The 27,697-nt window shown below is 42.8% G+C and overlaps 1 protein-coding gene across 2 annotated transcripts in view; it reads left to right on the forward strand.

Moving 5' to 3' along the window:
• LOC140648582 (vasoactive intestinal polypeptide receptor) overlaps positions 1 to 27,697 on the forward strand; it is a 122,203-nt gene that overhangs the window by 36,924 nt on the left and 57,582 nt on the right. For both annotated transcript variants that reach the window (XM_072854828.1, XM_072854829.1), the window contains exons 2-3: positions 2,645 to 2,741; positions 21,975 to 22,082. In XM_072854828.1, the coding sequence (XP_072710929.1) occupies positions 2,645 to 2,741; positions 21,975 to 22,082 (205 nt within the window). The remainder of the gene's footprint in view (positions 1 to 2,644; positions 2,742 to 21,974; positions 22,083 to 27,697) is intronic.

A 27,697-nucleotide genomic window follows, 5' to 3' on the forward strand; every position in this document is an offset into this window, starting at 1 on the left:
GTTGCTGTGGCCCAAGTGCAGGACCCAACACTTAGCTTTCTTGAACGTCATATAATCGGCCTCAGCCCATTGATCCAGCCTGTCTAGATCCCTTTGTAGAGCCTTCCTACCCTCAAACAGATCGACACTCCCGCACAACTTGGTGTCATCTGCAAACTTACTGGGTTTTTGCTTTTAACTATCTAGTACTGTTTTAGGGAGCTTAATATATATGAGGTAGCTGTTTGGGGGTTGGCAGATCCAACACATGATTTACACAGGCCCATGCCCCCTGGACTGAAAGCTGTTGGCCAAGAGCCATACCCTAGGATGTCTCAACTGAGGCTGAATACCTCTGTTTGGGGACTAAATCCCACCTCAGTGTCTGACTCTGCTTGAAATCAGTGGGGATCAGGCACTGAAATACTCCTTCAGTCAATGGAGCCACCCACCTTGCTTAAAAGCTCACAGCAAATCAGCAGCAGCACTACAAAAGCCAAGATCACCTGTATTTTAGTGTTTTAGCTATTGGACACTCTTTTTCCAGTGGTTTGCCTAACATAGATGTCTTTGATGAGATTTTTAAAATTATGTCTATAATCAAGTTCACCTGAATCTATCACAAGCTCACTTTTCAGAATACTAACAATGAATCGGCCTCATTTTTTTTTTTTGAAAGGTGATAAAACATTTACTCAAAAGTTAATATTGGGCTGTTGAGGTAAATATGCAATAAACCAATTTAGGCATGCATTTTTAGTGAAGGGAAGATGCGGCACTGAAGTACATGCTAGTGGGCTTGGTAGAAAATTTACTGCATAAAAAAAAATTAAAATATGTTGTAGAAGTACACAGCGCTTTGCCAACCCTGATCAAAGTTAGAGCTGTATGAATTAATTTATAAAGTGAAAACTTGAGTTATTTATAGATGTGAGATAAATTTGGCAATAGTTTAAGTCCAGAGAGTTAAAACTTTCCTTTGAAAAAGTCAGAATGTTTTGAAAACATTTCAATCTTTATTTTTACAGCAAGTGTTCTGCAAATCTCTCATGCTTCCCTTCTCGCTTTTTTAAGGTTAAAATAAAAAGGCAAGAAGCATTGTAAATCAAAACAAAATGAATCTATGGTATTTTAGATGAGCCAAGATAAAATTCCCTAAGATGTTTCCCTTTGGGAAAAAGAAACATTTGAGTACCAAGACAACTCCAAATAATTCTCATAATTGTTTTTTTATTTTTAATTTGACTAAAAAACCCACATAATTAATTGTTTATACACTACTAATCATTGCCTATCCCCACCCTAAAGGAAATTTCAGTCTGAACAAGAAATGGGGTGAAACAGGGAAGAGAGCAGGTTGGGTTAATAAGAAATGGTGAGAATAAATTTAATGTGCTAAATTATTTTCTAATTTTAATCCAAAGGGCAATTTACATCAAACAATCATTCCTTCAAAGGATTTCTGGGTCTTCTGTCTTACAAACTTGTCTGGCAAATATATGGATAGAGAAATAGCTCACACATTTTGAAACAAGACATAAAAAGGTCTTTTTTTGTTTCCTTTCCATGCCTATTTCTGATGAAAATATATGTTTTTTTCCAAAATCCAGCAAGAGTGAACACTGAATCAATGACTCCTTGCAGGGAAAGGCTCAACCCTGTCCTCAGAATCTGTCCCTGAAGCTCACCTGACTCATGGTTTTTCCTGCATTGCATTTAACAGTGACAGTATAAACTCAAGCCAAGACTTCAGCTCTCTTCACATCTTTCCCTTCTCGATGTCTCTTTGCAGCTGAGTTTCTGAATAGTTTTTTCCCTGCTGAATGCCGTTTCCAGTCTCTTTGAAAGAGATGGGGGTTTGTGCAGCACTGTGTGTAATGGGACCTCAATTTTGGCTTGCGATTGCCATAGCAATGAAGCAAGGTGTTCCCTCCAAGTTGAGAGCGTGTTGGTGACAAGGGGACGCTGTGTTATGTGACCCGTTGTCCAGCTCCTGGTTCCTTTTTTGGAGTGCAAATTGTCATTTGCACATTTTATGATTGAGGCAGTTCATGAATTACATGTTGTAAGGAGTCCACGATTAATTACCTGAACATTTATAGCCACTGTTGTATTACAAACACAATATAATTAGGTCTGACTGAGGAGAAACCACTTGGGGGAAAAAGTCTTGTCATGGAGAATTTCCTGGTTTTTTAGCTCCTTGATCTCCTAATGTGCATCAGAGATTTCGTTCTTATTTGATTTGTTTTTGTTTTGCTTTGAATTAGCATGAGCCAGGAGGCAGGCCATGTGAGAACGGAGGGAATAAACCATGTAAGCACGGGTCCCACTTCTCTTGACATGAATATTAAAACTGCCATCTTCCTGCCCTAGATAGCTGTTGGTGTTAGGTTAGTCAGGCAGGGAGCATAAAGAAGCAGAATTGCTCCTGATCATCAGAAAAAAATACGTTGGTTTTTTTTAAGGAAGGCATGGAGGGATATGCTGTTTTTTCAGCAGGCTCTAGGTTACACTCCTTTCTCTCAAGCAAACATAAAATAAGGCTAGATGTATATCCCCATTGTGCAGTGGCCCAGGAGAGCTCAGATGGCCATGAATCCCCAGGAACGCGTGTCTCAGGATAGATGGGTTTTGCTCACTCTCTTCTCTTCCCTTTCTGCAGGCATCCAGCACACGTCCGGAGTGCAGCATCATGCAGGAGATTGAAGAGGAGCGCAGCCAGTGCTTGGCAGAGCTTGTTGGTGATAACCAGACTTCAGGTATGGGGATGCTCTCTTCTCTCCCTGGCCTGCAAGCCAACATCACCCAGCCTCACATCTGCCTTGCCCATGCCATTTCTCACCTCTTCTGCTGCTGGAGCAGGGCAGCCACTCCAGCTGATGTTGAGCTCTTACATTAGGAGGGAGAGAAATAGGTACTTCCAAAATACAATTCAATCAACTGAGAGTTTGAATAGCTCGCTGGGGATCACTCGCTGCCTTCCAGTTGGATAAGGCTAGCTTAGGTGTCTCAGTGTATTTAATCACAGTCAGTCATCCATCTCTCTGAACTAGAAGTGCCTTAACCAATTTTTCCCTGGGATCTGAGAGCCTGAAGTTCTCATAGGCCTTGGTTTGCTTTGAGGGAAGTCATGGCAACCTTCTCCTTCCATTGAACTGCCCTCCCATCCCCATGACAAAATTGCTGCTGTCCTGGTAGCAAAGCAGAGGAAGGAAGGGTGTGCTCCAAGGCTGCAAGGTATCTATGAAGTTCGGCCAGGCGGCTGAGATCTTCTCCTTGTTCATGTGACATGGAGCACACACCACATTGGGCAGTCCTCCTGGAAAGCTCTCCGGTCCCCTTAACCCACTCCCTGCTTCAGTCATCAGGAGAGGAGGGACAGGCCAATGATGCCACCTTTGCTCTCCAGCCTCCCCAGGTTTCTCCATCTTCTCCATCCTGGCCTCAGGCAGCAGCCATGGACCTGTGCCTGCCTTGAGGAGCAGGCATGGCACACCACACATTGGGCACATGGGGTTTCAGAGCAGGAGAGAGGCTGTGGCATGTTGCTGTGAGCAGAGGAGCTGCAGACCAACCTGCGAGATGGGACATGGGTGGGTAATGTGGAAAGGGTCTATGCTAATACAGTTCCCCAGTGGGCAGCCTGCAGAGAGCTTGGGAAATTTTGACACAGCCACCCATGCTCAGTCTTAAATTGTAGATATCAGTGTGGCAGAGAAAGAAAGCTTTTGGTTTTGGTGCTGTCCCATCCCATCCTGTCCCATCCCATCCCATCCCACAGCATTGCTGTCAAAGCCCCAAGTTGAGGCATTGAGTTGGACCTCTCCCCCTCCAAGTCCCTCTCTCAAGTTACAGGTCCTGGTTTTGTGAGTAAAGAAGGTGTAGGGACCAGCGGTAGGCTGTCAGGCTCCAAAAAAAAGGGATCACATTGCTGGGGGAAGGGGTGGGAAGATGTGTATCCTGCTTGATATTTGCATCCCACCTCCTGAAAGAGGAAAAAGTGGAAGAGGATGTCTTCTCATCCTCTCTCCCTTGGCATTGCTTGCAGTTAGGCTACAGACTGAAGGACTGTTCTGCACAATGCTGCTTATTGATAGAATAGCATCCTGGGAGCAAGCTGGTCCCTGGAGGAGCTTTACTGAATGGAAGGATGGCTTTTGGACCCTGCTTTTATCTACTAAGATATGGTTTTCTTTGATTTGGAAACTATTTCAAGTGTCCCTGTACAGTTAAATGGAGCTGTTTGAAGAAATATTCTGCTGGAATCCAGTAAAGGGAAAAGTCAGGGTAGTTAAAAACATTCATCTGAAAGCCAGCTAAATGTTTCATTTCATTTTCATGGATACTTAAAGAAATTCAATTAAATACAGTACATTCAAAATAGAAGAATAAATACTTGAAGTGTTAATATTTTTTTCTGCTTTTTCAAAATTATTTTTCTCATTGGAAAGTTTAATCCAAAACAGCTTTTTTTTTTCTCTCTGCTGAATTAAACCATTGAAAATATTTTTCCCGATTCTGATGTAAAAACACAGTCAGTCATGTTGCAAGCCCTTAATGCCCAAGCACTAGCAAGTATGTAAAAATCCTTTCGAGTTTGTTGTTCATAATAGAATGCTGAAATATTGGGCTGGGATAATTCTGCATTTCCACCAGTCACTAACCATAGTCATTAAACAGGACTGATTCAGAAATCACAGTTGTGAGCACTGTAACATGTTTTTTGTCCATGGAGACAGTACCTGCTACTCCTGAGTTAATGTCAGATGTCGTTTGTGTATGTCTGCATGTCCTGGGTAGAAATGGTCATTGATGACATCAGTGTGGAACAAGCATGTGTAAGGACACAGCATGTGTCCAACCAGATTTTAATATGCAAACTGTATGGAAAGCAGTTGGCATCCATTTGCCCCAAAACATCAGCAGGTATTTAAGAGCTCGATACCTGACTCTTAGCCAGGCACTTACGGTTGCCCTTGCAATCAACAGAAAGAAACCAGCATCTCTAAAGTGTTGGCTATCAAATGGGTGATAATGGGTGAATCATCTTATGGAGAAGTCTGTTTTGAAAGTGGTGTGGACGGGTAACTTCAAAGTGTCTAAGTGGCATGTGTTTCCCCCTTGGAGTGTTCAAGGCACAGCATGTGAGGACATGTAAGTAGAAAAAGCTGTTTTTCTGGAGTGGGGCTCCATAACTCGATAAATGTAGCTGAGCACAGCTGCAAAATAAAACTTTGAACTTTGATGGTTGGGGGTGAGGGGGAAGTTTGGTGGGGAGAAATCTTATGAAGGCGATGATATGAGATCATATGAAGGTGATGACTGTTTAGTCTGAGTGTTGCTGGAAAGAAAAAATCCTAGTAAAACTCCCAGGAAAAATGTAATTTTAACACGGTTCAGTCCCCCAGAGAAGGAGAATGGAAAGCAATTGAGATTCCCTGCCATCCGTAATGTAATACCTTGATTTATGGCCAGGTAGGTGTATTGCCTTCTGTGCATTCCACATCCTTTTAGCAAAAAGAAAATCACTTGAGGTTTAACCACCGATTTGTTATACTTTCTAATTAAATGAGTGGAAATAAGGAAACACACCATTTCAGTACAGTCTGGAAATAAAGCTTTGTTTAGAAGCCATTATCAATTGTACTGATCAGAGGGGCTTAATCACAGATGTAATTTGATGTGTCAGATAGATTAGTCACTTATTAAGAACACCTGATGGTAGCACTGAGATTGATCACTGGCTCAGGATAAGCAGGTAGATTTCCACTGATAAACAATAATGTCTGTCTTAATGCTATTTTGTCTTCGAACACCCGTTCCTTATAGTTGGTGTATATGCATGGGTGAAGGTGATGCTTTCTTTTCAAATTAAACCTCTGTGTTTTCAGTGCTGGTAGTAGGTGCCAATTGCTGTTCCTGGTGTCAGCAGTTCTGGACCACAGGACTGCTGTTTATTATTAGCAAGATGGGAGACTCTCTGTTCCCTATTAGGAGTGTGATTCAGTATCAGTGAAGTTACCCACATTTGAGGAGACTTTAGCAGGGACACAGGAGACACACAGGGGTCACAAAAGCATGACCACCTCTGATGAGAAGAGGTTCACTTTTCAGCACAGGAAGGCCTGCAGAAGATGCAGCTGGGGAGAAAACAGCAGGGAAGACCAGTTTAAGCTGGCAGTGTGTACACAAGAGAATAAAACGGCTGTGAGATCAAAGTCTGGACTTTAAAGGAAGTTTGTAACCATCAGAGGATACTGAACAGCCTTTCTGGAGGTCTGCAGGAAGGAGTGTTTTATTGACTTCATGGCAGAGATTACCCAGTTTATGAAAGGGTGCGTAGGATGCAGCTGTGTATTGCAGCACAAGACTGGATTTCATGAGCAGGACTGCCCTTGCAGTCCTCTGCCCTGTTATACTTTTACCTCCATGCTGAAATAACTAATAAAGACGTAAAGTGACAATTGTGATTCAATACAGAAGTGGATTCTTTACTATTAAAATCAAGACTAAGTAGACTGAGACAGGTTTGTTTCACATGGGCAAATAGCCATTGCATGGGAATGACTTTTGGTGAGGGATTTCTTTTGCTTGATTTTAGGTAGCTCTGGTGTATTCTGGCCAAGTGTAGGCATCTCTTTTAGGATGTGATGAATCATGTTCAGATTGTCTTGCCTGTTGACAAGATCTTCATTTACTATGAGGTGATTCTTAGTGAGCAGCTCAGCTGTGTTGGAAATAACCACACTTTGTAGGTGATTCCTGTCCTGGAGGGGATTTGGCTAAAAGAGGTGAAGTCCCAATTCCATCATTAGGAGTGATGAATCTGTTCGTTCACATACAGAATTGCATTTCAGGAAGCTACACTTTCACTTGGGTATTTGTTAGATGATCTTTCCAGCCCTTTGGCCCCCAGAGAGTGCTCACAATATAATGTGAGGCATTATTAAAAAATCTTCTGAAAAACCTGTTACTGTGCCAGTGGCAGGATTCTTCCCTGCCCAGTGCAGGAAACGATGTACAAAATGCCTCATCTCAATCTCAGTGCAGACTGTGTTCCTAAAGGACCTAAAACTCAACTCAGTGAGGTTGCTTGCACCATTTCTATGAAGTGATATAGAATACTTTTTGCTGGGTTTTGACATGTTGGAAAATGAGTTTTGGTTATTCCTCCCCTTATCACACAGCCAAAGAGAAAGTGCTGCTGGATTGCCTCACACACGGATGCACCTGAGTGTTGGTCTACTGAAATTTGTAGTTTTGTTACGTGTGAGGTGTCTGGCTTTCCTTGCAGAAAATGGGCCATTCTCATGGCAGGCATGGCTGGGATGCACTAGATAAAATACGATGAATGACATAGATCGTGTCTGCTTGTAATGATGTCATGCAAATGTGAATCGTTAGCTGTGGATGCCTTAATTTCCCACCCTAAGCATGTTTTAATCTCACTCTATGTTGGTCTCATAGTTGGTCTCCCTGCAAACTTTGCCTCACTTGATATCCATAGATTATTGCAACTACAGCAGCACTGTTGCTGTAGTTAAGGTGACTCCTGGTTCTCTTGGCCTTAGTTTTCCTCCTTTAAAATAGAAATATTGATATTTTCCTATCTAGCAGGGTAAGGTAAGGACAAGCAAATTGAAAAGTGTCCAGCTATTTTACGATTGGGACTTATAAAAGTACTGTGGGTAGACAGAGGAATAGGAAATGCAGTATTTTGGCAGCACCCACAATTTAAATTCACAGGAAGCTACTACGTGTCTGGGTAGAAATAACACCTCAAAAGAGAAAATTCATGTCATCCAGGTTAGGTTGCCTCTTCTCTTTCTCCACCTCTCTTCTCCCAAACAGAATCATAGAATCATAGAATGGTTTGAGTTGCAAGGGACCTTAAAGATCATCTAGTTCCAACCCTGCTGCCATGAGCCGGGAAACCTTCCACTAGACCAGGTTGCTCAAAGCCCCACCTGACCTGGCCTTGGAACACTTCCAGGGGTGAGGCATCCACAACTTCTCTGGATGACCTGTTCCAGTGCCTTGCCACCCTCATAGTGAAGAATTTCTTCCTTATATCTAATCTAAACCTACCCACTTTCAGTTTAAAGCCATGACCCCTTGTCCTATCACTACATGCCCTTGTAAAAAGTCCCTCTCCACCTTTCCTGTAGGCCCCTTCAGGTGCTGGAAGGCTCCTATAAGGTCTCCCCTGAGCCTTCTCTTCTGCAGGCTGAACAACCCCAATTCTCTCAGCCTGTCTTCATAGGAGAGGTGTTCCAGCCCTCTGATCATCTTTGTGGCCCTCCTCTGGACCCGCTCCAACAGCTCCTTCTTGTGCTCAGGGCCCCAGAGCTGGATGCAGTACTCCAGGTGGGGTCTCATGGGAGTGGAGTAAATCTGTACATAGTATCATACATCAATCTGCAATGACTTTGGGTGCAGATTTTTGTGGGTGATGTTTTCCCAGGAGCTGCTTAGGGAGTTCCTTGGGGATACTCAAATTATATCTAACCTATACAAAGCCACATTGCCCTGTATGCCAGTGCCAAGCAATGCGATGGTGTAACAAGCATGCATGCCGAGGCAGGAGCTCAAGTCCTGACAGTGCTCCATCATCCAGAACAACTGAGACATTTAGGTCAGCAGCATCTCGGAGCAGTTACACCACCAGTGACTCTGCAGCACTGCTTTCTGCAAGATCGGTGTACTGTAAGCAACCAGTAGCAGGTCAGTTCTGGGGGTTCAGCTGCATCATTCAAAAGGTTCCCAGGTTATCCCAAATTTTCAGCAGCCAGTGGCTGTGGGAGCCCTGCCTGGGCAACTGCAGGATCAGTTCAGCCAAATCAGTCCCAGGATTTGAATGCCTTCAGTGAGAGCTCTCTCTGCTGCTCTGCTGGACAAGCGTGATGAGACGTTTTTGAAATTGCTTTGTAGACAGGAGTTTGCACACTGCCAGAAGCTGCTGCGATAGCAGGCTGCGAGCTCCCCAGTAGCTGCTTGGACTGTCTTCTTTCCCTTTCTCTTTGATCTCTGGCTGTACAGGGCTATTTCTCTGATGGCATCTCCCACCACTGCAATGTAAAACAAATAAATAAGGCAATTCCACAACCTAGCGTTCTCCAAGGCACTTAGTAGTTTTAGGAGCTTATAATAAATAGAGTTCCTCAGTCCTCTGCATTACATTGACAATGCTTACAAACATATTTCAAAAGTGAAGAATGCAATCCCAGCCCCACTGAAAACCAGGCTTTTACTCCAGATACTTTTTCAGCCAGGACATCTGTATGCGATACAGTGGCTGCTTAGCTGATAGTACAGTTAGCAGCAGTAGGGAAGCTCTCCCAAGGGTTAGGAGGAGGGGATGGCTGAAGGGGGTTTTGCTTTCCGGACTCACAAATGGTGGCAAATCTCTCTCTATGTGAAGTGTGGCTGAGCTCCTAAAGTCTTGCTGCAAGGCAGGTCTCACCACTGCATTGCTTCTTGCTGACTTCCACTTGCTTTTTTTATGTAATGATCCCTGAACACAGAAGGGTTTTTTTGGTTTTGTTTTTAAGAAAGCTTCACCTCTCCATGGCTGCAGTTCACAAACAGTTCTGCAGCACCCAAATAAAATAAAAAAAAAGTAACCCTCTCTTTTTTGTTAAAAAGCCAAGAAATGCAATCAGGTCTAGGTCAGTTGGCTCAGCTCATGATCTGTTTATCCCATTATTGCTAATCAATTCGCTCTGCAATCAGATATTCTTTCAGAAGCAGGAGAGTCATTTAGAGATGGCAGTTGAACGAGGTACTGTGACTCGTGTTTGGGTGGGATGAGCAGCTCTGGAGACCATGCTGCTGTGCGGGAAGCATGGCATCATACGGTAAACAGCCTTCCTGGAGAGTCGTGGGAATATCAAGCAGCACTTGGGCACAGGAATCCTGGCCCAGTTTTGGAGTTTACTTTAATGGCATGGAAGTTTGAGTATGAGGGAAAATATTCAAGAACAGAGAGGAGAGCTTTAAACCACAGAAGACTCCTGACACCAGAGCCTGATGACCTGAGCAGATGGGATGCAGTTTTCTGCATTAACATAGTTCCTTGGCTTAGTATCACAAAATCACTGAGGCTGGCAGGGACGTCCTGATATAATCTATTCCAAATCCCTGATTTAAAGCATGGTCAACCAAATCAGGTTGCTCAGGGCCATGTCCAGTTAGGTTTTTAATATCTCCAGGGATAGAGACTCCACAACCTTTCTAGACAACCTGTTCCAGTGTTTAAGTATGTTAATAGGGGGGAAAAAAATCTTATATTTAAATGGAATTTCCTGTTTTTCAGTTTGTGCCCATTGCCTCTCTGTTTTCTTTGCTTTCCCCTGAATGCCACTGGATATATATACACATTTATAAGATCCCCTCGAGCCTTCTCTTCTCTAGGCCAAACAGTCCCAGCTTTCTCAGCCTTTCCTCATACGTGAGATGCTCTGGCCCCTTAATCTTTGCAGCCCTTTGCTAGACTCTCTCCAGTATGTCCATGTCTCTCGTGTACAGGGGAGCCCAGAGCTGGACCCAGCACCCCAGATGAATCTCACCAGTGCTGAGCAGAGGGGAAGGATCACCTCCCTGGATCTACTGGCGACAGTCCTCCTAATTCAGCCCAGGATACCATTCACCTTCTTTGCAGCAAGAGCACACTACTGGCTCATGTTCAACTTGGTGTCCACCAGGACCTCCAGGTCCTTCTCTGCAAAGCTACTCTCCAGCCTGTACAGGCGCATGGCATTATTGCTTCCAAGTGTAGGACTTTGCATTTCTCTTTGTTGAACTTCCATCACTTTATGATTTTTCAGGATTGTTTTTTTTCTCCAAAAGGGAAGACCTTTGGCTTGATTTGGATCCTAAATTCTTGCAGAAGATAAGTGTAAGTGAAACGAGCTTAGAACTTCACAGCTGGAGGCTGTCAGCATCTCACAGAGTCAGACCAGCATGTAGTCTATCTGTTCTCCACAGTTCAATAGTGTGGAGATAGCTGAGATGATTTTCTAAGTGTCAGTGAAAATTGCCAATAGTCATCAAGGAGCTGCTACAGTCGAACTGCTTCTGATACCTAAAGTACTTCAGCACTGCACTTTATATTTGCAATCTAGACCTGTCTGCCTTGCAAGCAGGATTTGAAACTCTATCAAAAAGTCAGAAAAGTGGAAAACATGAAAAACAATAGTGCCAATCCCCCTCCCAATGCCTGCTCATATCTGCTTAACTTGTACATGCTTCACATTTGTTGAGGGCAATAAAGCTGAGTCCTGCAAGCTCATCACCCGCATTGTCACATGCAAATAAATCTAGGTGGGAAATGGCCCATCTTGTTTATTCTCTGTAAACTGCTTTTACTGTTCCACAGGCCTAGAGTGGAGGCTGGCTTGAAAAGTGAAATTTGGAGCTTGGAGTTCTTTGTCAGTCTGCCTTGAAGAAGTCAAGGAGTGTTTGATGGGAAAAGAAGCAGTGAACATATGGAAATTAAAAGTCAACCTGGAAAAACGTTAATGAAGTTTAAATGAGGAGTCTGTTTATTCATCACCATCTGTTTATAGTGCAGTAAGATAAGAAATAATTAATAGTTCCTTGCTTGCAAAAGTTCAAGTGAATTCTCACCTTCCAGTTGCATAAGACCCCCTGGGATAGATGATGTATCAGTCGGATTTGTATGACAGTCCAGTTATCAGCAGCTGTCTGGGTGCTCCATCGCTAGAGCAGGCACTACGTGGCTGATGGTAACACAAGCACTAGAAGTAGTGCACACAGCAGGGTGGAGAAGCGGGGTGGATGGACCACTCACCCAAGGCTGGGGAGGTACTGTGTTTTCTGGCTGCATCAAGGTTGTGGTACATCTCTGAGACTTGCTAAGCGCTCATGTGGGTGCTCCTTACACCTTCACATACACGAGGACAGATGTTTTCATTAGCAAAAGGCTACTGGTTTAAACTCATTAGCGGAGGGAGCATTCAGATGAGCCACTGAACTGGCAGATTTGAAGGATGGTAGCTTCCAGGGGAAATATACACCTTGGCAGACATCCGAGGGGGAATCCAGGTAATAATGTAAGGTGGCACTGGTGCAGCCAGACGAGAGACCTGTCCCCAGGCTGAGAAGGTCTGCAAAGAGGCTTTGCTTGCAGGGGAAGCAGGCAGGTTTGTCACCGTCGTTCAGAGTAGTCAAAGAAAAAAGTCAAGAAAAATAGTAAGACCCTTGGACAGGGGTTGACTCTTGTGAGCCCTTAGGCACACATCAAATTTCTTAACAGATGCTCTTGAATGATTAGCGTGGCCTCCAGTTGTCATTTCAGAATTGTGTAGGGCTCTCATATATCTTGTACCATGTCCACCAGCCCCTCCAAAAATCTTGTATGTCCTGGGACATCAGGAATGGCATTAAATGACTACTGCTGGTCAGCTAAATCAAGCCCTGAGGATCTAGTCAACATATTCAATGAAGCCTGGAGAACAATTCAGTTCACTCTAAAATAGATACCTACATTTGATCTTAATGATCTCTTTAAAGGCAAAGGGACCTGCAGGACTTCTTTCCATGTTGTCTTTCCTTAGTTTTTTGTTTACTGTACTTTATTACTCTGGTCTAGGTGATACAAAGGGCCTCTTGGTTTCAGTCTTGCTCCAACCAGCAGCATCAGGCAACTTCCAGATATGACATCAGTCCTCTCCATTCCTGGACAATGTGGCCTCTCCTACAACAGCAGAAAATTCAGCCATGTGACATCAAGACCTTAAACACCAGACTGTCATTTATCGCTCTTCGAGGATCAGTACCAGAGTCAAGGTGCCTTTTTTTAACAGAAATTTTTCTTCCAGTTATTGGACAGTGGCCATGATACTCAGTTAGGACAGGCCACTGCATGGTACCTCCAAATGGTCTTCATTAACGCTTTCCTCATCTGCTCTGGAACTCTTCCCAGCCACCAACACTTCATGCTGCAGCTCTTACAGAGGTGGAGCCTGCTCTCTGGAAATTCAAAAGAAAGAAATCTGCCCTGTATTTTTCAGAGGTTAACCTTCCCTTGACCACACTAGGAAAGCTGGCATCTGAAACATGAGAAGGAATCACATGTTGCCATGGTGGTAAACCCAGCTTCAACCCTTAGATGTGAGCAGCCCCCAGACTTTTGTGTTGGCTGCTTTGATCCAGTCCGAAGCTGATGGCCATTCTTCCAGGCCATGCATCTCTTTCTGAGGAAATAGTACCCAAAGGTGTTTTCCCTACAAAACTGTTATTTGGTTGTCCATCCTTGCTTGGTAACCCTCTGCTCAAGGAGGGTGCACCTCTCCACTGAGGACTGCTAATTTCCAGTTGAGTAGTAGTGGCACCTCCTCAGTTGCTTGTCGCTGTCTGATCCTACCCTATCACCTGAAGCCCAGACACCTACCAACAACAGGATAAAATTGAAACACAGATCTACACAGCACCTCATCATTCTTCCCTGTAGAGCTAAGAGCTGATTTTCACCTTGACCTTACCTTTCTACAGACACAATCATGAGATAAGATGTTACAACATCTGTTTTCTGCCTTAATACGCTATAGGGGTGGAGGGTTTGCTTTTTTTTGCCTGTTGCTGACATGGCCTGGCTGCAAGCTTTCTAACAAACAGCAGTGTTTATTTGCCTTGGGAACAGCTGTCTTGTGGCTTGTTGGGATTAACAGCCATTTAGTGGACATAAGTCTTGTACTGAAAAAGGCATTTTAGTTTGGAGAATATGTAACACTTTTAAATGCCATCAGACTTTTTGGTTACCTTTTTTTTAGCATGGGATAATATATAAATGCACACAGCCTTAGTTATGCAAAGGTTATAAAAATAAGGACAAAATGCCATTGCTACAGACCAATAGAAAGCAAATTCAAAGCATTTTCAAAGCTCTGGATAACTGCTCAGATTAAATCCATCTATGCAGAGCTTTTGTTTCTGACAACGGCTTGTATTTGTCCCCTCACATCCTGTCAGATTTGTGGTTAAGAAATCTCTCCTTCCTCTTTTTTTTTTATTTTTCTTTTCCTGCTGACTGTATCAGAGCACTTTCATGATGGTATCCATCCTTTTTACGTAGGATAAGTACATTAGAAAATGTTGCATATGCCATAAGTTATGTCAAACTCCCATTACAATATATGGCCAAGATCCAAAACCTGCTGCAGCTGGTGGAGATTTTTCCACTGATTTTACTATGCACTGGACTTTCTGTAATCTAGGTGCCTTTATTTCTTGATATTCAGACCTTTTAACATAGGAAAGTGAAATTGTGGAGAACGTGAGAAGCTGAGGTCAGAGGTACCACGCTTTACATCCACCAGGCCTAAGCAGCGTTTCTATTATGGAGGGCTTTTAAATTATCAGTGTCTCACAAATTTAGCTTTTCTTTTTTCTTGCCTTCTGACCATTAAATATGCCTCCATGTGAAACCAAAGCTTTCTGGTCCTCCTTGTCCCTTCCTACAGAGCTAAGGTACAGGGCTTCCACACAACCTTTCCCTTCTGCAGACGCCCCTCTATATTTATGGGCGAGAAACACATTTCCAGCACAAACTAGCACATTTAATAAGCAAGAGCCAGATCATGAAGATTTTACATGGTGAAGCTCTCTCCAGCTTTGTGTAAGGACTGCAGTATCTTTCTAGTAGCAGGACAGGCAATCTATGGCTTACAGTTTGTAGAGGAAAATTCCATTTTACCTTTCCTTTTTTCAGTGGGGTGTCATATCTTAGCCCAACATTTACCGTGAAGAGTAGCAACACAGCATTGGCTGGAAATCTCCTCCATTGCAAAGCACACCATTTGGTCTTGCAGGTACAGGATGATCCTTTAAAGTAGCAACAGGGTAAAATTCCTCTTAATCATGCCATAATTGCTATAGGAGAGACCTCTCCACAGCTTATTCCAGATTGGCAAGCCGTGAGCACATTGCCAAGGGGGGCTGTCACTTGCCTGTTTGCCTTCAATGAGCAAGTCAAGATGAGTTGGTCAGTGGGAGGGTTTGCACTTCACTAGAGTGGCCAGGTCTCCCGAGCTCTCATCTTGATGCTACCATTCAAGTTGCCATATCCATTTAAGCAAGTCAAGGAATTCATGCAGATTGGACTAAAAGTTGGAAAGTTGAGGAAAAGTCTCCTGACTCTCACAGCACTTGAGCCATCAGTGAGAGCTTCTGCACTCATGTCCTGTCCTTGCCTGGCCTGTTTTATTGGGAAGACCCACAAAATCTCTAAAGTTTTCTGCCTCGCAACATCCCTGTCTCCTTCTGGTAGGCAAGACAGTGAGGTACGGAGGAGCTACAGCCTGGGTGAGTTCCATTTTAGATCTTAAATTATCAGGGTAGTCACTCTTGCCTCCCAAACAGTCAAAAAAGCATTTCTAGAGGTTGAGCCTAATTATCTTCACTATGAATTGCTGTCTGGAGGTGCCAACATGGGAAAAGCCGTATAGGAAGAGTAGGTACCTAAGTTCAAAGTCTGGTTCTCTATAAATCCAGTTCTCTACAACTTCTGGAAGAGCAGGGGGATTTGAGCGAGGAATGAGGAAGCCCTGGAATAATCCTTTAAGCATGCTTCATGTCAGAGCACTAGAGATCTATCTCTTGTTTAGATGCTGGTGAGGTGATAAGTTATGTTTTTGGCAACCCACTTTGTAAATCTTTGAAATCTTGGTTCTTTTGTTTCAGTTTACATGTTCTGGAATTAGGCAGAAGGGCTCAGCTCACAAATTTGATTTATAAAAAGAGTGATCTGGAGGGATGAAAAAAGTGAAGTGTTTATGTAGTTTGTTGGTTAAAGAAAGGCTGAAAGATTAGAAACTTTTTTTTTTTTTTAACTTGTTTCCTAGTAGATGTTGATGATGGAAAAACTCATAGGATTTTTGTGCTTAAAAATAATCCTCCAGAAATAGTCTCTGGTGATTTCTTTCATGCTGTTTAGAATGACTCAGTCTGGGGGCTTAAGGTGAGGTTTCTTTCATATGTCTTTGAGTCAAATTTCTGCAAACATTTAGGAAGAAAGATATCTTTTAACATTTCCTGTTGAGTGCTTGGACAGCTTCTACTAGAAGCCACTGCAGAAGTGCAAACCAGTTTTTATAGCAAGTAACAGTGTTCTTGTTACTCTCCAGCTTGTACACAGAGTAGGAAAAATGAAATCAATATCTCTGTCTTGCCACAGATATTGAGGCAAAGTCCAAGGTAAAGTCTTTTCACTTACCCTCAATCTGGGGATCCTTTTTGCTTTCTGTGATTGCCCAAGTCCATTTTCTGCTGGATTGGGACTGCAAATCCCTCACTGAGGGATGAATAAAGGAGCATCAGCGTGCCACAAAGAGCACATAAGTGGTGGAAAGGAAGTGCTACGGTGTCAGGGTTTTGCGTGCCCTGGCAGTATTGTGGTTTTCCTTTAGCTAAGTGGTTTCTCTGTCACATCCTGCCTACAGTGCTGGAGTGATAGCAGGCAGCAGGACAGGCAAAAAATATCCAAATTAAGTGCAAAGCCATGGGAAGTTGAAAGGGGAGATGTGAGGGGATGGGTTTGCTTCAGAGCAGACTGTCAGTGTTGATAAAAATAAAAAGGTGATGAGATGGAGCTAGGGGAGGAGAGATGCCCACAGGATGCTTGAGTGTATGAGTGGGGCTGGCGGGGGGAGGAGGGCACAGCAGTGAATAAGGGAGGGAAAGGGTTGAATTTTGCAGGGAAGGGTGGGAGTATTTATTTAGTGAAACTTGGGAGCCAAGCTAGCCATGGTCAAACCCAATCTGTCACAGAAAAATAAGGTAGAACCCTATTCTGCAAGTCCAGGGCAGGGCAGGATGGGGTAGAATTAAAACCACAAAAGATACAAAGGAGAAATGATAGGGAACTGCTTCCATGCTAGAAGCAACTAAATAGGCTAGGACACTTCAGCTTGAAAAAGACATGCCTGAGGAGGGATATGAAAGAGGACTTTATGTTTCTTCTCCCCAGGGAAAGGGATATTGTGGTTAGGTTATGAATATTTCTGTCTTTGTAAAAGAACTAGGCAATTCCTAATGAAACCAGCAATGAGCAGGTTCAAAGTGAATTCAGAAAAGGATGTATTTTTTCTTTCAGTGGACACTTAAACTGTGCAACTCCTTGGCCCAGGAGGTTGTGAATTTTAAAAATTTCCATGGGTTCAGAAGCAAAATCAAATTTCATTTAATTTAAAAGATTTATGGAAGAAAAAAAAACTACCTAAGGTATTTTTTATTATTACATACAACTTTTAAGATTTAAATAGATTATCCCGGATTCAGGAAGTCTCTGCTCATTGGAGTCTGGGACAGTACTAGTAACCCAAGGTTCATGGTGGGTTTTCCTAGCCTCTACTGTGACTGAATTCAGGCTGCCTGTCTGGAACCGAGTTAGTAGATTGTTGCAGGGACCATCTTTTGGGGTCTGTTTTCTTCAGTCAGGCAAAAGCTTAGTGCTCAACTGGGACAAGAAGGCTGATGCAATGATAATTGGTTGTAATGACACCAAACTGGGCAAACCACAGGTGAGAATCTAGGCTGCACTTCTGCATGAGCTTGTCAGTGGGAGAATAAATGTCACCCAATAGCTATTTACAGTCGTAACTCCAGAGAGGTTGGAAACTGCCTGCTAATATCAACTTGGAGTAAAAATGAGTTTCCATTGCAAGCACACCAGCCTGTGATGGTAACCAGTGATATCTCAGTTTGGCTTAATCAAACTGCGCCTCTGCCTTGCTGTTATCTACCCGTGGGTAGTGTGAGGCATGCAGAGATCCTGAGATACCCCAGGCATCAAATGATTATCTTTGCATCTGAACGTGTATTCAAAGAGCAAAAGTCTTGTGTGCGAATGTCCTTCAGAAGAGACCAGGAGTGACCCGTTCATTAGGGAGAATTTGGTGCGAATGAGAGATGCTTTTTTCTGAATTGGGAGTTCACCTGGGTTAAGAGAGTGCCTGGAACCAGCCTACTGCCATTCATTTCTTTCCTCAGCCAAAGCTAGTCACATCTCACAGCCATGCCAGGGCTCTGGAAGTCATGTTTATTCATGAAGGAAAGTTATTCTCTGCTGCTTCCTAGATAAGCTTTGACCGTATTTTTTCTGTAAGCGTAGATATGACTCAAATAAATGTTTTCTGCACTCTAGTTTGCCAGTTCTGCAAACCACTGTGTACCTGTGCCTCATGACAATTGACCTGTTTTCTGTTTATTAACCTTTTAGAAGGAGAGGAAATGAGGGCCTGAGCTTTGATTCGCATTTAGTGGAGACAGTGGAGAAGGTTACCACCTTCTGCAGCTGTGGTGGGGTTTCCTAACCCACTGCAGCCAGGACTGCATCAGTGGTTTTCAGCCACTTCTTCTGAGTCAGAACCTCTTAGAAGAGGGCTCTCCAAAGCCCAGCTGAGGCTGATGCAGGCCTTTGCTTGTACTTGGGGCATTTGGCTTGCAAAGAGGAAGGCTCAGCTGCTGGATATAAAGATCCAAGCTCCAGCGTGTGGCTGACAGCCTCCAGCCCATTCCTTGAGGAAGACTTCAGGAGCCCACTTTGAGAGGGAGAGAGGTGGCTGCTAGTAATTACACTAATTGTGGGGCTTACAGTGCAATGATGAGCAGTTTGATCTGCTTATCTGAATGAAGTTTAAAAGGCAGCTTTGTTAGAGTCGTGAAGGATTTCTCCCTGCAGCCCTCCAGAAGAAGGTATTTGGCTCCAGAGAGCACTTCACGATCTACCAGGCAACAGGATGACAAAGCTGAGTGTCTGGAAGTCACAGTTAAAGTAATTGAAAAGGGAAAGACTCTTTTGCATATATATATTTATAATGACAAGAGTTTAAAGAGTGTACCTGATTGCCCAGGGATGTGGTAAATGCTACGGTCTTGAAAAAGTCACATGCTTATTTTTACACTGCTTCTCCGGACGCACTTGTGATCCTTTCCAAAGCAAAACACAGCCCTTGGCAGTGTTTATTCCTTGGCTTTTGGTAACAAGCAAATGAGCAGCTCAGTTCTTTTGATTGAAATGGAGTTGAAGGGTAGGTGTATTCATGGCTCATTTGCACCTGCTGGCTTGGGTAAGGATTGATAAATACCTTTGCATCCTTCCTGCAGATACTGAGTGCAAGGGAGAAGACAATTAATTTATAATTAATTAATGGAGAAGCACTTAGCAATCACCAAACATGATTTGATCAGGCAAAACAAATTGTCATCTTTATTACATCGATGAAGGCCAAGTGATGCCACAGGGAAGAGAGGGATTTCCTTTCTCCAAGGCACATTGCAGATGTTTCTGCCCTTAAATAGTTTTCTTAGGTATTGATCTGTCATGCTGATATGACCGAATATTGCCTGCTAACTCCCTGATCCTAGCAGTTTGCCAGGGTAAGGTCTATCAGTTTTGGAGAAAGAAAACCATTTTCTAGAAAGCTATTTGATAAAGGTGGTCTGTGTCCTGGTTTGGATGGATAAGCACAAACTTTTGCCTGATGTTCTAATGGGACGACTACAGGGCAAGCGGCAAGCATTGGACTGCAAAGGTAAAGCATCTTGCAGGTATCAAGCTTTGTATTGTTCCAATTCATTAAACTCGAGTTACTCATGCAGGCCCTCTTCTAGTCATTGGAGAGGACACCTCCAAAGAATGATTCATTTTCTGAACTCTAGATAACCATCCTACGGTGACGTGAACTGCCGCCAGAACTCTGGTTTCCATTGGCTTCTTTAGGTTTACACATCTGACTTCTAGATGCATAAATTTAGGGATATGAATCCCACCTTTAAAACCTGGACCCTTCCAGGCAGCTGCACAAATATTGCCTGCATGTCTGGGGGGGCAATAAGGAAGAATGGTGTTGGAAGAGCTAATAGGCAGATATGAGAGGTCTTTACAGAGGCAATAATTTTTAAAGATCCACTTTGTGTGTCTTGCAAGGCCAGTCTTGTGTGTCTTCACTTTATTTTAATGAAAGACAGCTTTTGTTACAAAAGTGAACACCTAAAAGCTTTTTTTCATGCATCACAGGTGGTTGTGAAAAGTGCTAACACAGAAAAAGATACAGATCACAAAAATTCTCAAAGAGTGTAATTCAGGACATTTAAAAAGCCATCTGATACTATCACCTTGTATTTTATTTTGCATTAGAACCTGTCCTGAGGCAATGGGTGCACTATAATTTATTGAGGTGGATGGAGGAAAAGATTGTAAAACATGAAAGATCCTGTCATGAAATCATCCATTTTCCATGGGCAGAATATCTAATATCTTAATACTTTTGGAGCTGCTGGCTGTTTGGTGGCAGATAAGTATGACGCTGTGGAAACTGAGCTTTGCACCTGATATTAGAAACCTGAAAACTGAATTTTAATGAACGCTACAGAAGAGCATGCACGAAGAAGATTCTGTCAGTTATTCCATTTTTCAGGCTCCGATAAACTCACCTCAGGACTTCATTTGAAAAGTTCTGTTTGCTCATGAAAGAAGGAAGGAAAAACCTGTAAAATAACTTTGAAAGAGAGCTGAGGGTTCTTTTTCAGCTTCAAAGCATTTTTGTGTTCTCTCTTTATTGATCTGAGACAGCACGCTGCCTCAGTCTGAACAGACTGATGATGACACCAGCCTTTTTCTTAGCTCAAGTATTAAAGGACGATTTAAAGGAGGACTTTCAGATCAGGATATAATTACCAAGAAATGCAGCTTGACAGTGGTTTTCATAGTTCCCTTTGCTTGCATGTGAAAAGTTTTTTCTCAAAGCTTTCTTCTTCATATTCTAGTTTCTTTTGTTAGGCTGTTGACCTTAAGAGCAGCACGTTAGTCACATTTGGGGAAGTGTTGCAATCTAATGGGGCATGACAAATAACCGAGAGCAGAGGTGCTATAAAAAATGAGGTCTGTTGACAACCCATCTATCTAACCCAGGCAGCAACTGAAGTGCCTGTCTGTTGGAAATTTAAAGGGAAAAAAATGTTTTCAAAATTCTAGTAAGAACTCTAAAATATATAACACGTTGAGCCAAAAACATATCTGATTTTTTTTTAATTCAGGTCTGCCAACTCCTTTGGCTTCAGTGCTAATTTTACATTATTCAACAGTGCAGCATGTATGTGATATCATTAATGTCTTTTGAGAAAGCAGAAATAAAAGGGCAAAATCAGAACAACATATTATAACTCTGTAGGAAGGACGTGATTTTTTTCTCTCAGTAAGTTTTTATTCTATCCAGAAAATCTTCAGAAATGTTTAATTTTAACAAAATCCTATGTTTTCTCCCTGAAGTTAGCTCCTTTGGTTATACCTTCATTCCTAGCTTGGATAGCTAGGAGTGTACCACGTTGCACCACCCTTCCATAGAGAGCATCTCCTGGTGACCACTGTCCCTGCTCAGCCTCCAGGAGTGTTTTGTGCCTTCTCTCTTTCTAAGGAGAAAAACTGCTTCTTGAGAACGGATTTGGCTCCTGATCTCTTGATTGTCATCAGCGTCCCCTTCCTGCTGAGCACATCACCTGCACAATCATCTCATTTCAAGGGGAAGAAAAAGCTGGTGACAGAAGTTTGAGGGAAGCAGAGAAGGAAGGGGAGCATGTCTCATATGTTCAGACCAGGTGTTTTAATGCAACAGGGAGCGATAAGAGCAAGGGAGATATTTAATTAGGCATTTCTGCCTTTTTCATATTGAAAAAAGCCACTGTTCTCTGTTAACTCTGATTTTCCCAATTCTTGCACCGATCTGCTGTTCTTTCTGTGCCAATTTCTGGAAAAGTACAGACACCACTGGTGCTGAATTTCAGGGACTGGGGTAGCTGAAAGCTGCATGTTTAAATAAAATATTTCTGTGCGTTTGCTTCCAAAATGTGCCTGCACCGAGATGGTAGGCTCCACATGCCTTTGCACAGCTGCTCTGCTCTGCCCTGGTTCCTCTGTTCCATCCAGAAGATACCACTCGCGCTTGTTCTACCATCTGCTTTTCTCTTTTCTCCAGGTTGCAGAAGGCAATGGGACAACATCACGTGCTGGCCTGAAGCAGAGGTGGGAGAAGTTGTGGTACGGCCGTGCCCGAAGTACTTGAGATTCCTCACCACTTTTCTTGGTAAGCAAAACCAGACAGCTCATCTCATGGAAATGGTTTTATGGCTTCACTGCCTGTGGAGTTTCACATCATATCACAGGGGAAGCTTCTTGGTATAGTCAGAGGGAAAAACAAGCTCTTTGCACAAAGTAAAGGAGGTTTCCAAGCCATACATGAATGCTCAAACCATTAGAGCATCCTCCCTATCCTTCTTGCAGGACCACGTGCTACTCTGGATCATAGGGATGCAAAAATGGCTCCAGGTGAAATCCAATAATATGGATGTTGTGCAGTGAAAATTGAATCAACCTGTGTAATAGTATGGTGGTTGTACAAAATGAACAGTTTAGCACTATAATTAATTAAGTCTCTGACATAAAAGAAGCAAGCTGAATCTGTACGTAATAAAGTATTTTCTGCTGAAATGACAAGTTTGGCCACAGGCCAAGAAATTAACCTGACAAATAATGGGCAGGGAAGGTTAATGGAGAAAGTAGCTTAACTCACTGTTCGAGGTGTTCCGGGAAGCTTTAATTTAGAACTCAGGTCTCAAGGGCCATGCAGCAACAGGACTCTTTGTCTCCTGGTAGTTTATAGTCATTATTTACTATTTTTATTGTAGTAGCCCTACAGGCCTCCACAGAGAATTAAACTCTTTTGCAGTGGAGATTATGCACCAAGCTGATAAGTCTCCACTTCTACAGCCTTGCAATCCAAACACACATGATGATAGATTATGAATGGGAGTAAGGATACAATGTCGTCCCTGTTTAACAAACCAGGGAACTAAACTGATGAACCAGCACATGCTGATTACGTGACTTGCCCAAGGCCACATCAAAAGTCTTTGCAGACCCAGAAAGGAAATTAAAAATCCCTGGAGTCCTATCCTAGTGCTGTAACCTCCCTGTTTCGAAAACTCCCCAGAAGTTCATCACTGCTGCGTCAACACCCAGGGAAAGCAGGCAGAAGCTGCTGTAATACCACATCTTGCAGGACAGGACCCCTGCGCATTGGTTCAGCCATGTGGAATAATTGCCTGCTGTTGATGCTTTGTGCCCTCTCCTCTCCTGAGCACAACATTCACTCACTGGGTTTTAGAGACCCAGCAGAGTTAGTTAAACAGGAAGAAAATAAACTCGCTAAGAAGTTTCTCTAATACTTCATCCCACCAGAGCAGAGCAATGTGGAAAGTATTATATATATTTGATTGTGTGTGTGTGTATATATATATATATATATATATATATAGTTGTGGCTGTGTTGAACTTAAGATAATGAAAGTGGGATGCCTTTAATTATGTGGTAGGATGGGCTTATGAGACTCAAACTCTCCCATTCAGAGGCAGCTACTGCTCTCCAAGATGTCCTAGGACATCCTAGTCTCCAGGTTCCCCTGCAGAAAGGTGTAGTTCTCCCATAGTTCATGTGTCATTGGATCTCTCAGGTACTTAAGGGTATCTCAAAAAACCTATGCTTAGGCAAGTGAATGGTTCCTATTCTGGGAGAAGTCCAGACTTCACCAAGAGCAGTCAGGGCATCACTTGGGTTCTCTGTGCCCTTATCTTAATGTGCCAGGCCAAGGAAGAGCCTCAAACACAAGCTAACCCATGACCCTTCCCTGCATACCCATGTTGTAGAGTGGCTGCTGGCATTTGTGCTGTTCTGTGAGCAGTAAGCTCAGCAAATGTCATCTAGCCTTGCAGCTGGCAATGTCAGCAGCCTTCTAGGGGGATTTCACATCATTGCTTTGAATGAGTTTCCTCTGGTTAAATGTAGTTTTCTGCATCTGACTGTCATCCAGGGATTCCAGTCACTGGAGAGCTGTCTGGCTTGGTCAGTGATGGCTAGGGCATGATTTATCTCATCATAAATTAGCCACTTAGAGATCAGATGAACAGCACCATGAAAATACCTATTTTTCCTCACTTAGTATTGTAAAGCACAGAGTGACTTGCTTTGTTGGAGAAAGCAGATTCAGCACTTAATTTCTGCTGTTTCTAATGCAGGTGTGCTTGTATGAGATAAGTGTCTAGGATCCCGTTAATGCCAACAGTAATCTACTCAGTGCAGTCAACAGACAACGGTATGTAGGAACCCAAACAGCTCTTTAGATGTCATTTGGTGTATTGGTAAATTTTCTGTTGAGTGTAGTAGAAATGCAGGCACTAAGCTCGCAGGTAGGCACCTACACTGTAGGCACTGAGGGCTCCATTCAGTTTCCTAAACATAAGCATCTGGTGCCATTTGAGATACTCTGGGGGATCTAAGAAATACATGAGGATGCCTCAACTGGTGCTAAGATACCTGTATTTAGGGAACTCATTTCTAATCTGGAATGGCATCCATATCAACTGATTTTAGAGTTTTCCGTATGTAAACCTACCTCTGAGCTTGTTTTACAGTCAGTGGTGAGAAATAGGCTCTTTACATGTGCAGTTCAGCTGACTTTTAGACTTCAACTTCAAGAGGAGTTGAATAACATCGATAAACCGCATATTTCTCTCAATTTACAATCAAATGATTGTAGGGTGGCTCTGGCAGATGTGAATGTCTTAAAATATGGGTGAATCCCACCTTTGCAGAATGTACATGCTAGCATCTCCTTCTGTAAACAGAGGAGCTAATGCCATTTCCAAAGCAAAAACAACAGCTTTGATTTTCTCTGAACTATGCACTTTGTACAGTCATATACAAATGTGGAAAGCAGATATAGTCTTAAATAAAGGGAGGCTAAGATTGCCTTTTGTTTTATAGGATTTGTTGCAAAATTAATGCCATTAAAGTTTGTGAAGCAGTTCTTCCTTTGTAGTAGTGAGTATGACTGAATAGCTTTCAAGGAAATCAATCATCTGGTTAATGTTTATGTCTCACTCTTTGATCCCTTTGCAGGAACATGAAAGCTCATACCAAAGTTGTGAGCAAGAGAAAATCTTTTTTATATTTATAGCAGGGAAAGGGTGAAGTACTGGGAAATAAAGAGTTAATGTGATTTTCCTGCCTAATAGAGAATATGCTCTTCAAATGACTAATATCCTATCTCATGGTAAATAAAGGATAAAATATCTTGTGGCATTTAGAAACCTTAAAATGCCTAGCATAGTCCTGATGTCATTTGACATTAAATTTTTATGCCATTCACATATCCAGAAGATTTTCTGACATTCATCAGTACCACGTGAAGGAGATGGATCAAAATATTTTTGGCACCTTTCATTATTAATGTGCATTATTTGCTATCCCTTGACCAGAGCATTCCAGCTTTCTTTCAATACATAGAAAATAACATTTGTAATAGGGATTTGTTTCCCGCAGTTTCTCCAAAAGCATATTGTCTATTGTGCACAAGTTAAACAGTAAAAATTAGCACTGACAGTTTTTAAACTTCAACTATGAGATTAATTGACTTAAGGGGGCAGGGATGGGAATAACCAAGCTTTGGAATCCCACTCAATGAGGGTGAGATCCTTCTGGGTTTCAGGATTGCCAAATTCCTTTTTTCCCCTGGTGCTCTAAATTTACTTCTGCTCTCCTTTCCCCTCCTCAAGAACACATTTTATTGCTCTTTCCTGCTCCACTTCCCTTCCTTGTGCTTAGTGGGCTTACTGCAATTCATCATTAATTCTGGTATATTCCTATTGTCAAGCCATCTAGAACAGAGCTGTCCAGATCCTGCCTCTCTGCAGGCGAGTAGTGCCACCTCTAGAGTCACCCAACCATGGCAGCTTCCCTGTGTGGAGCTAAGCACACCAACATGTGCATGCATTTCCATAGTTCAACTCAAAGTCTTTCAATGTTGGTCAAGTGCATTAAAACAATACCAGCACTGTTATCAGATATCACTGCAGCTTCAGCCACATCTTCCCTCCCCTGCTCCACGAGTTCCTAATTTCCCTCCATTCTCCAATACATAACATCTTCATCCACTTACTTGTTTTGTTCATCTTCATCGTTTTCGCACCAAACACCAACTCTTTCCTGGTGTTAGAAATACACTGCCAAACACTGGGCATGAGTGATACAAGGAAATAGAACTTGTCGGCGTTGATGGATCCCGCACCATGAATTTATACTTTTGCCGGACTAGTGGAGAATGCACAACTTCACAGGGGTAGCCAAACTGTGACAGTGCTGTCTGGAACAGGTGTTGTCATCAGTGCATTTTTATGTGAGTAGGAAGCCATCGGAGAGTCTAGCTGGCACTGCCATCCAGTACTTGTTCATGCCCTGCCATCCTCCTATTGCATTTAGACACAACCAGCTCCAACGGACTGAAATTCTAAAACTGTATCACAAGAAGACAACAGAAGTTCTCAGAGAACTATTGTGACATTCATGCACAAATAAAGAAAAAGAGATAATGCAAGGAAGCAGTCAAGAAACTGATAATGGAAATTTGCATGATATATCATATATCACAGATTAGGAAAATACCACTTTGATTGACCACTTGAAGCATTGATTAAATTTCCACATGTCCTCTTGAATACTAGACATCATCATTCCTCAATCATGGCTTGTACCAGTTGGATCCTTGGGCCAGGTTTAGTACTTGGAAGGCTCCTGAGATAAATTGTGAGCCACTGGAGTAGGGTGGCTTCTCCAAGGCTACTCTTCTTGTTCCGCCAGAGTACAAGAGGATAGGAGATTACTTGCCTCATCCTACAGTGGTTTCCAAAAATGTTGCCACTGCTTTTTAGTCTCCCCCTGTTGCATGTAAATGACAAAAGATGAGCTGAAGCTGTGGAAGATAGATATTCTGGTAAATAAAAAGCCCATCATACTAGAAGAGACTGAAAGAGTGTGGCTTAGTGACACTTGCTTAGTTTGGTAAAACACAAGGTGAGAGTTCCCATTGCAAGACTGAAATCAAGGAAGGGAGAGAGCAGTTTAAGCCAAAATCCAACAAATGCAGAATATGCAAACTGCCATGAATAGAGTCACAGTAGAAACTGGAGGGAGGTTCCAGTGGGGATTTATGTGGGAATTAAAGAATAACTTTGGAGAGAGCTTTGATGAGCTTTTAAAGTGATTAGATGATGTTAAGGATCCAGGACATCTCTAGAGCTGCTTGTGTGTGTTCTTCTGATGGACCCACAGCATTTCATATGCAGTGAGCCAAAGATACAGAGAGAGAAAGAGACCGGACCGTGTCGCTCACTGACTGCCAGGAGGGTGAGGGACTTGGTTCTGCACCTGTTCACTGAATATTCAGATATAATTTGTGCATTATGATCTATAAAGGCAAGCCAAGACTGTAAGTATTGGTCTCAGGTGAATCTTGAGTTGTCTCAACAAAATTATCTCCCCTCCTTTGAATGTCATTGCTAAGAATGCTGTCCGTCTGGCTCAGGATATTTCCTGGCTTCAAGTTGCTGCTCTTTGTCCTGTTTAGCAGTTCCAAATCCTTCATGCTGAGAAGCAAATCCTCCAAGTCATATCTGGCTTTGGATCTCCATGGAAGCGATGCTTTTACTGGCTACCTGGAGTGTTAGAACGAGCATGAAGCTGTCTGTGCTTCTCGTTGACAGCTTTTAGGTGCACTCACAGTTTGTTAGACTGATTTCCATGATGCTCATTCAGAAGGTTTTGTCCAGTTCTTCAGGCAAGAACTGGGGTGGGATGAGAGTCATGTA

Source organism: Ciconia boyciana, chromosome 2 (genome assembly GCF_034638445.1).
Source record: "Ciconia boyciana chromosome 2, ASM3463844v1, whole genome shotgun sequence".
Taxonomy (NCBI): Eukaryota; Metazoa; Chordata; class Aves; order Ciconiiformes; family Ciconiidae; genus Ciconia; species Ciconia boyciana.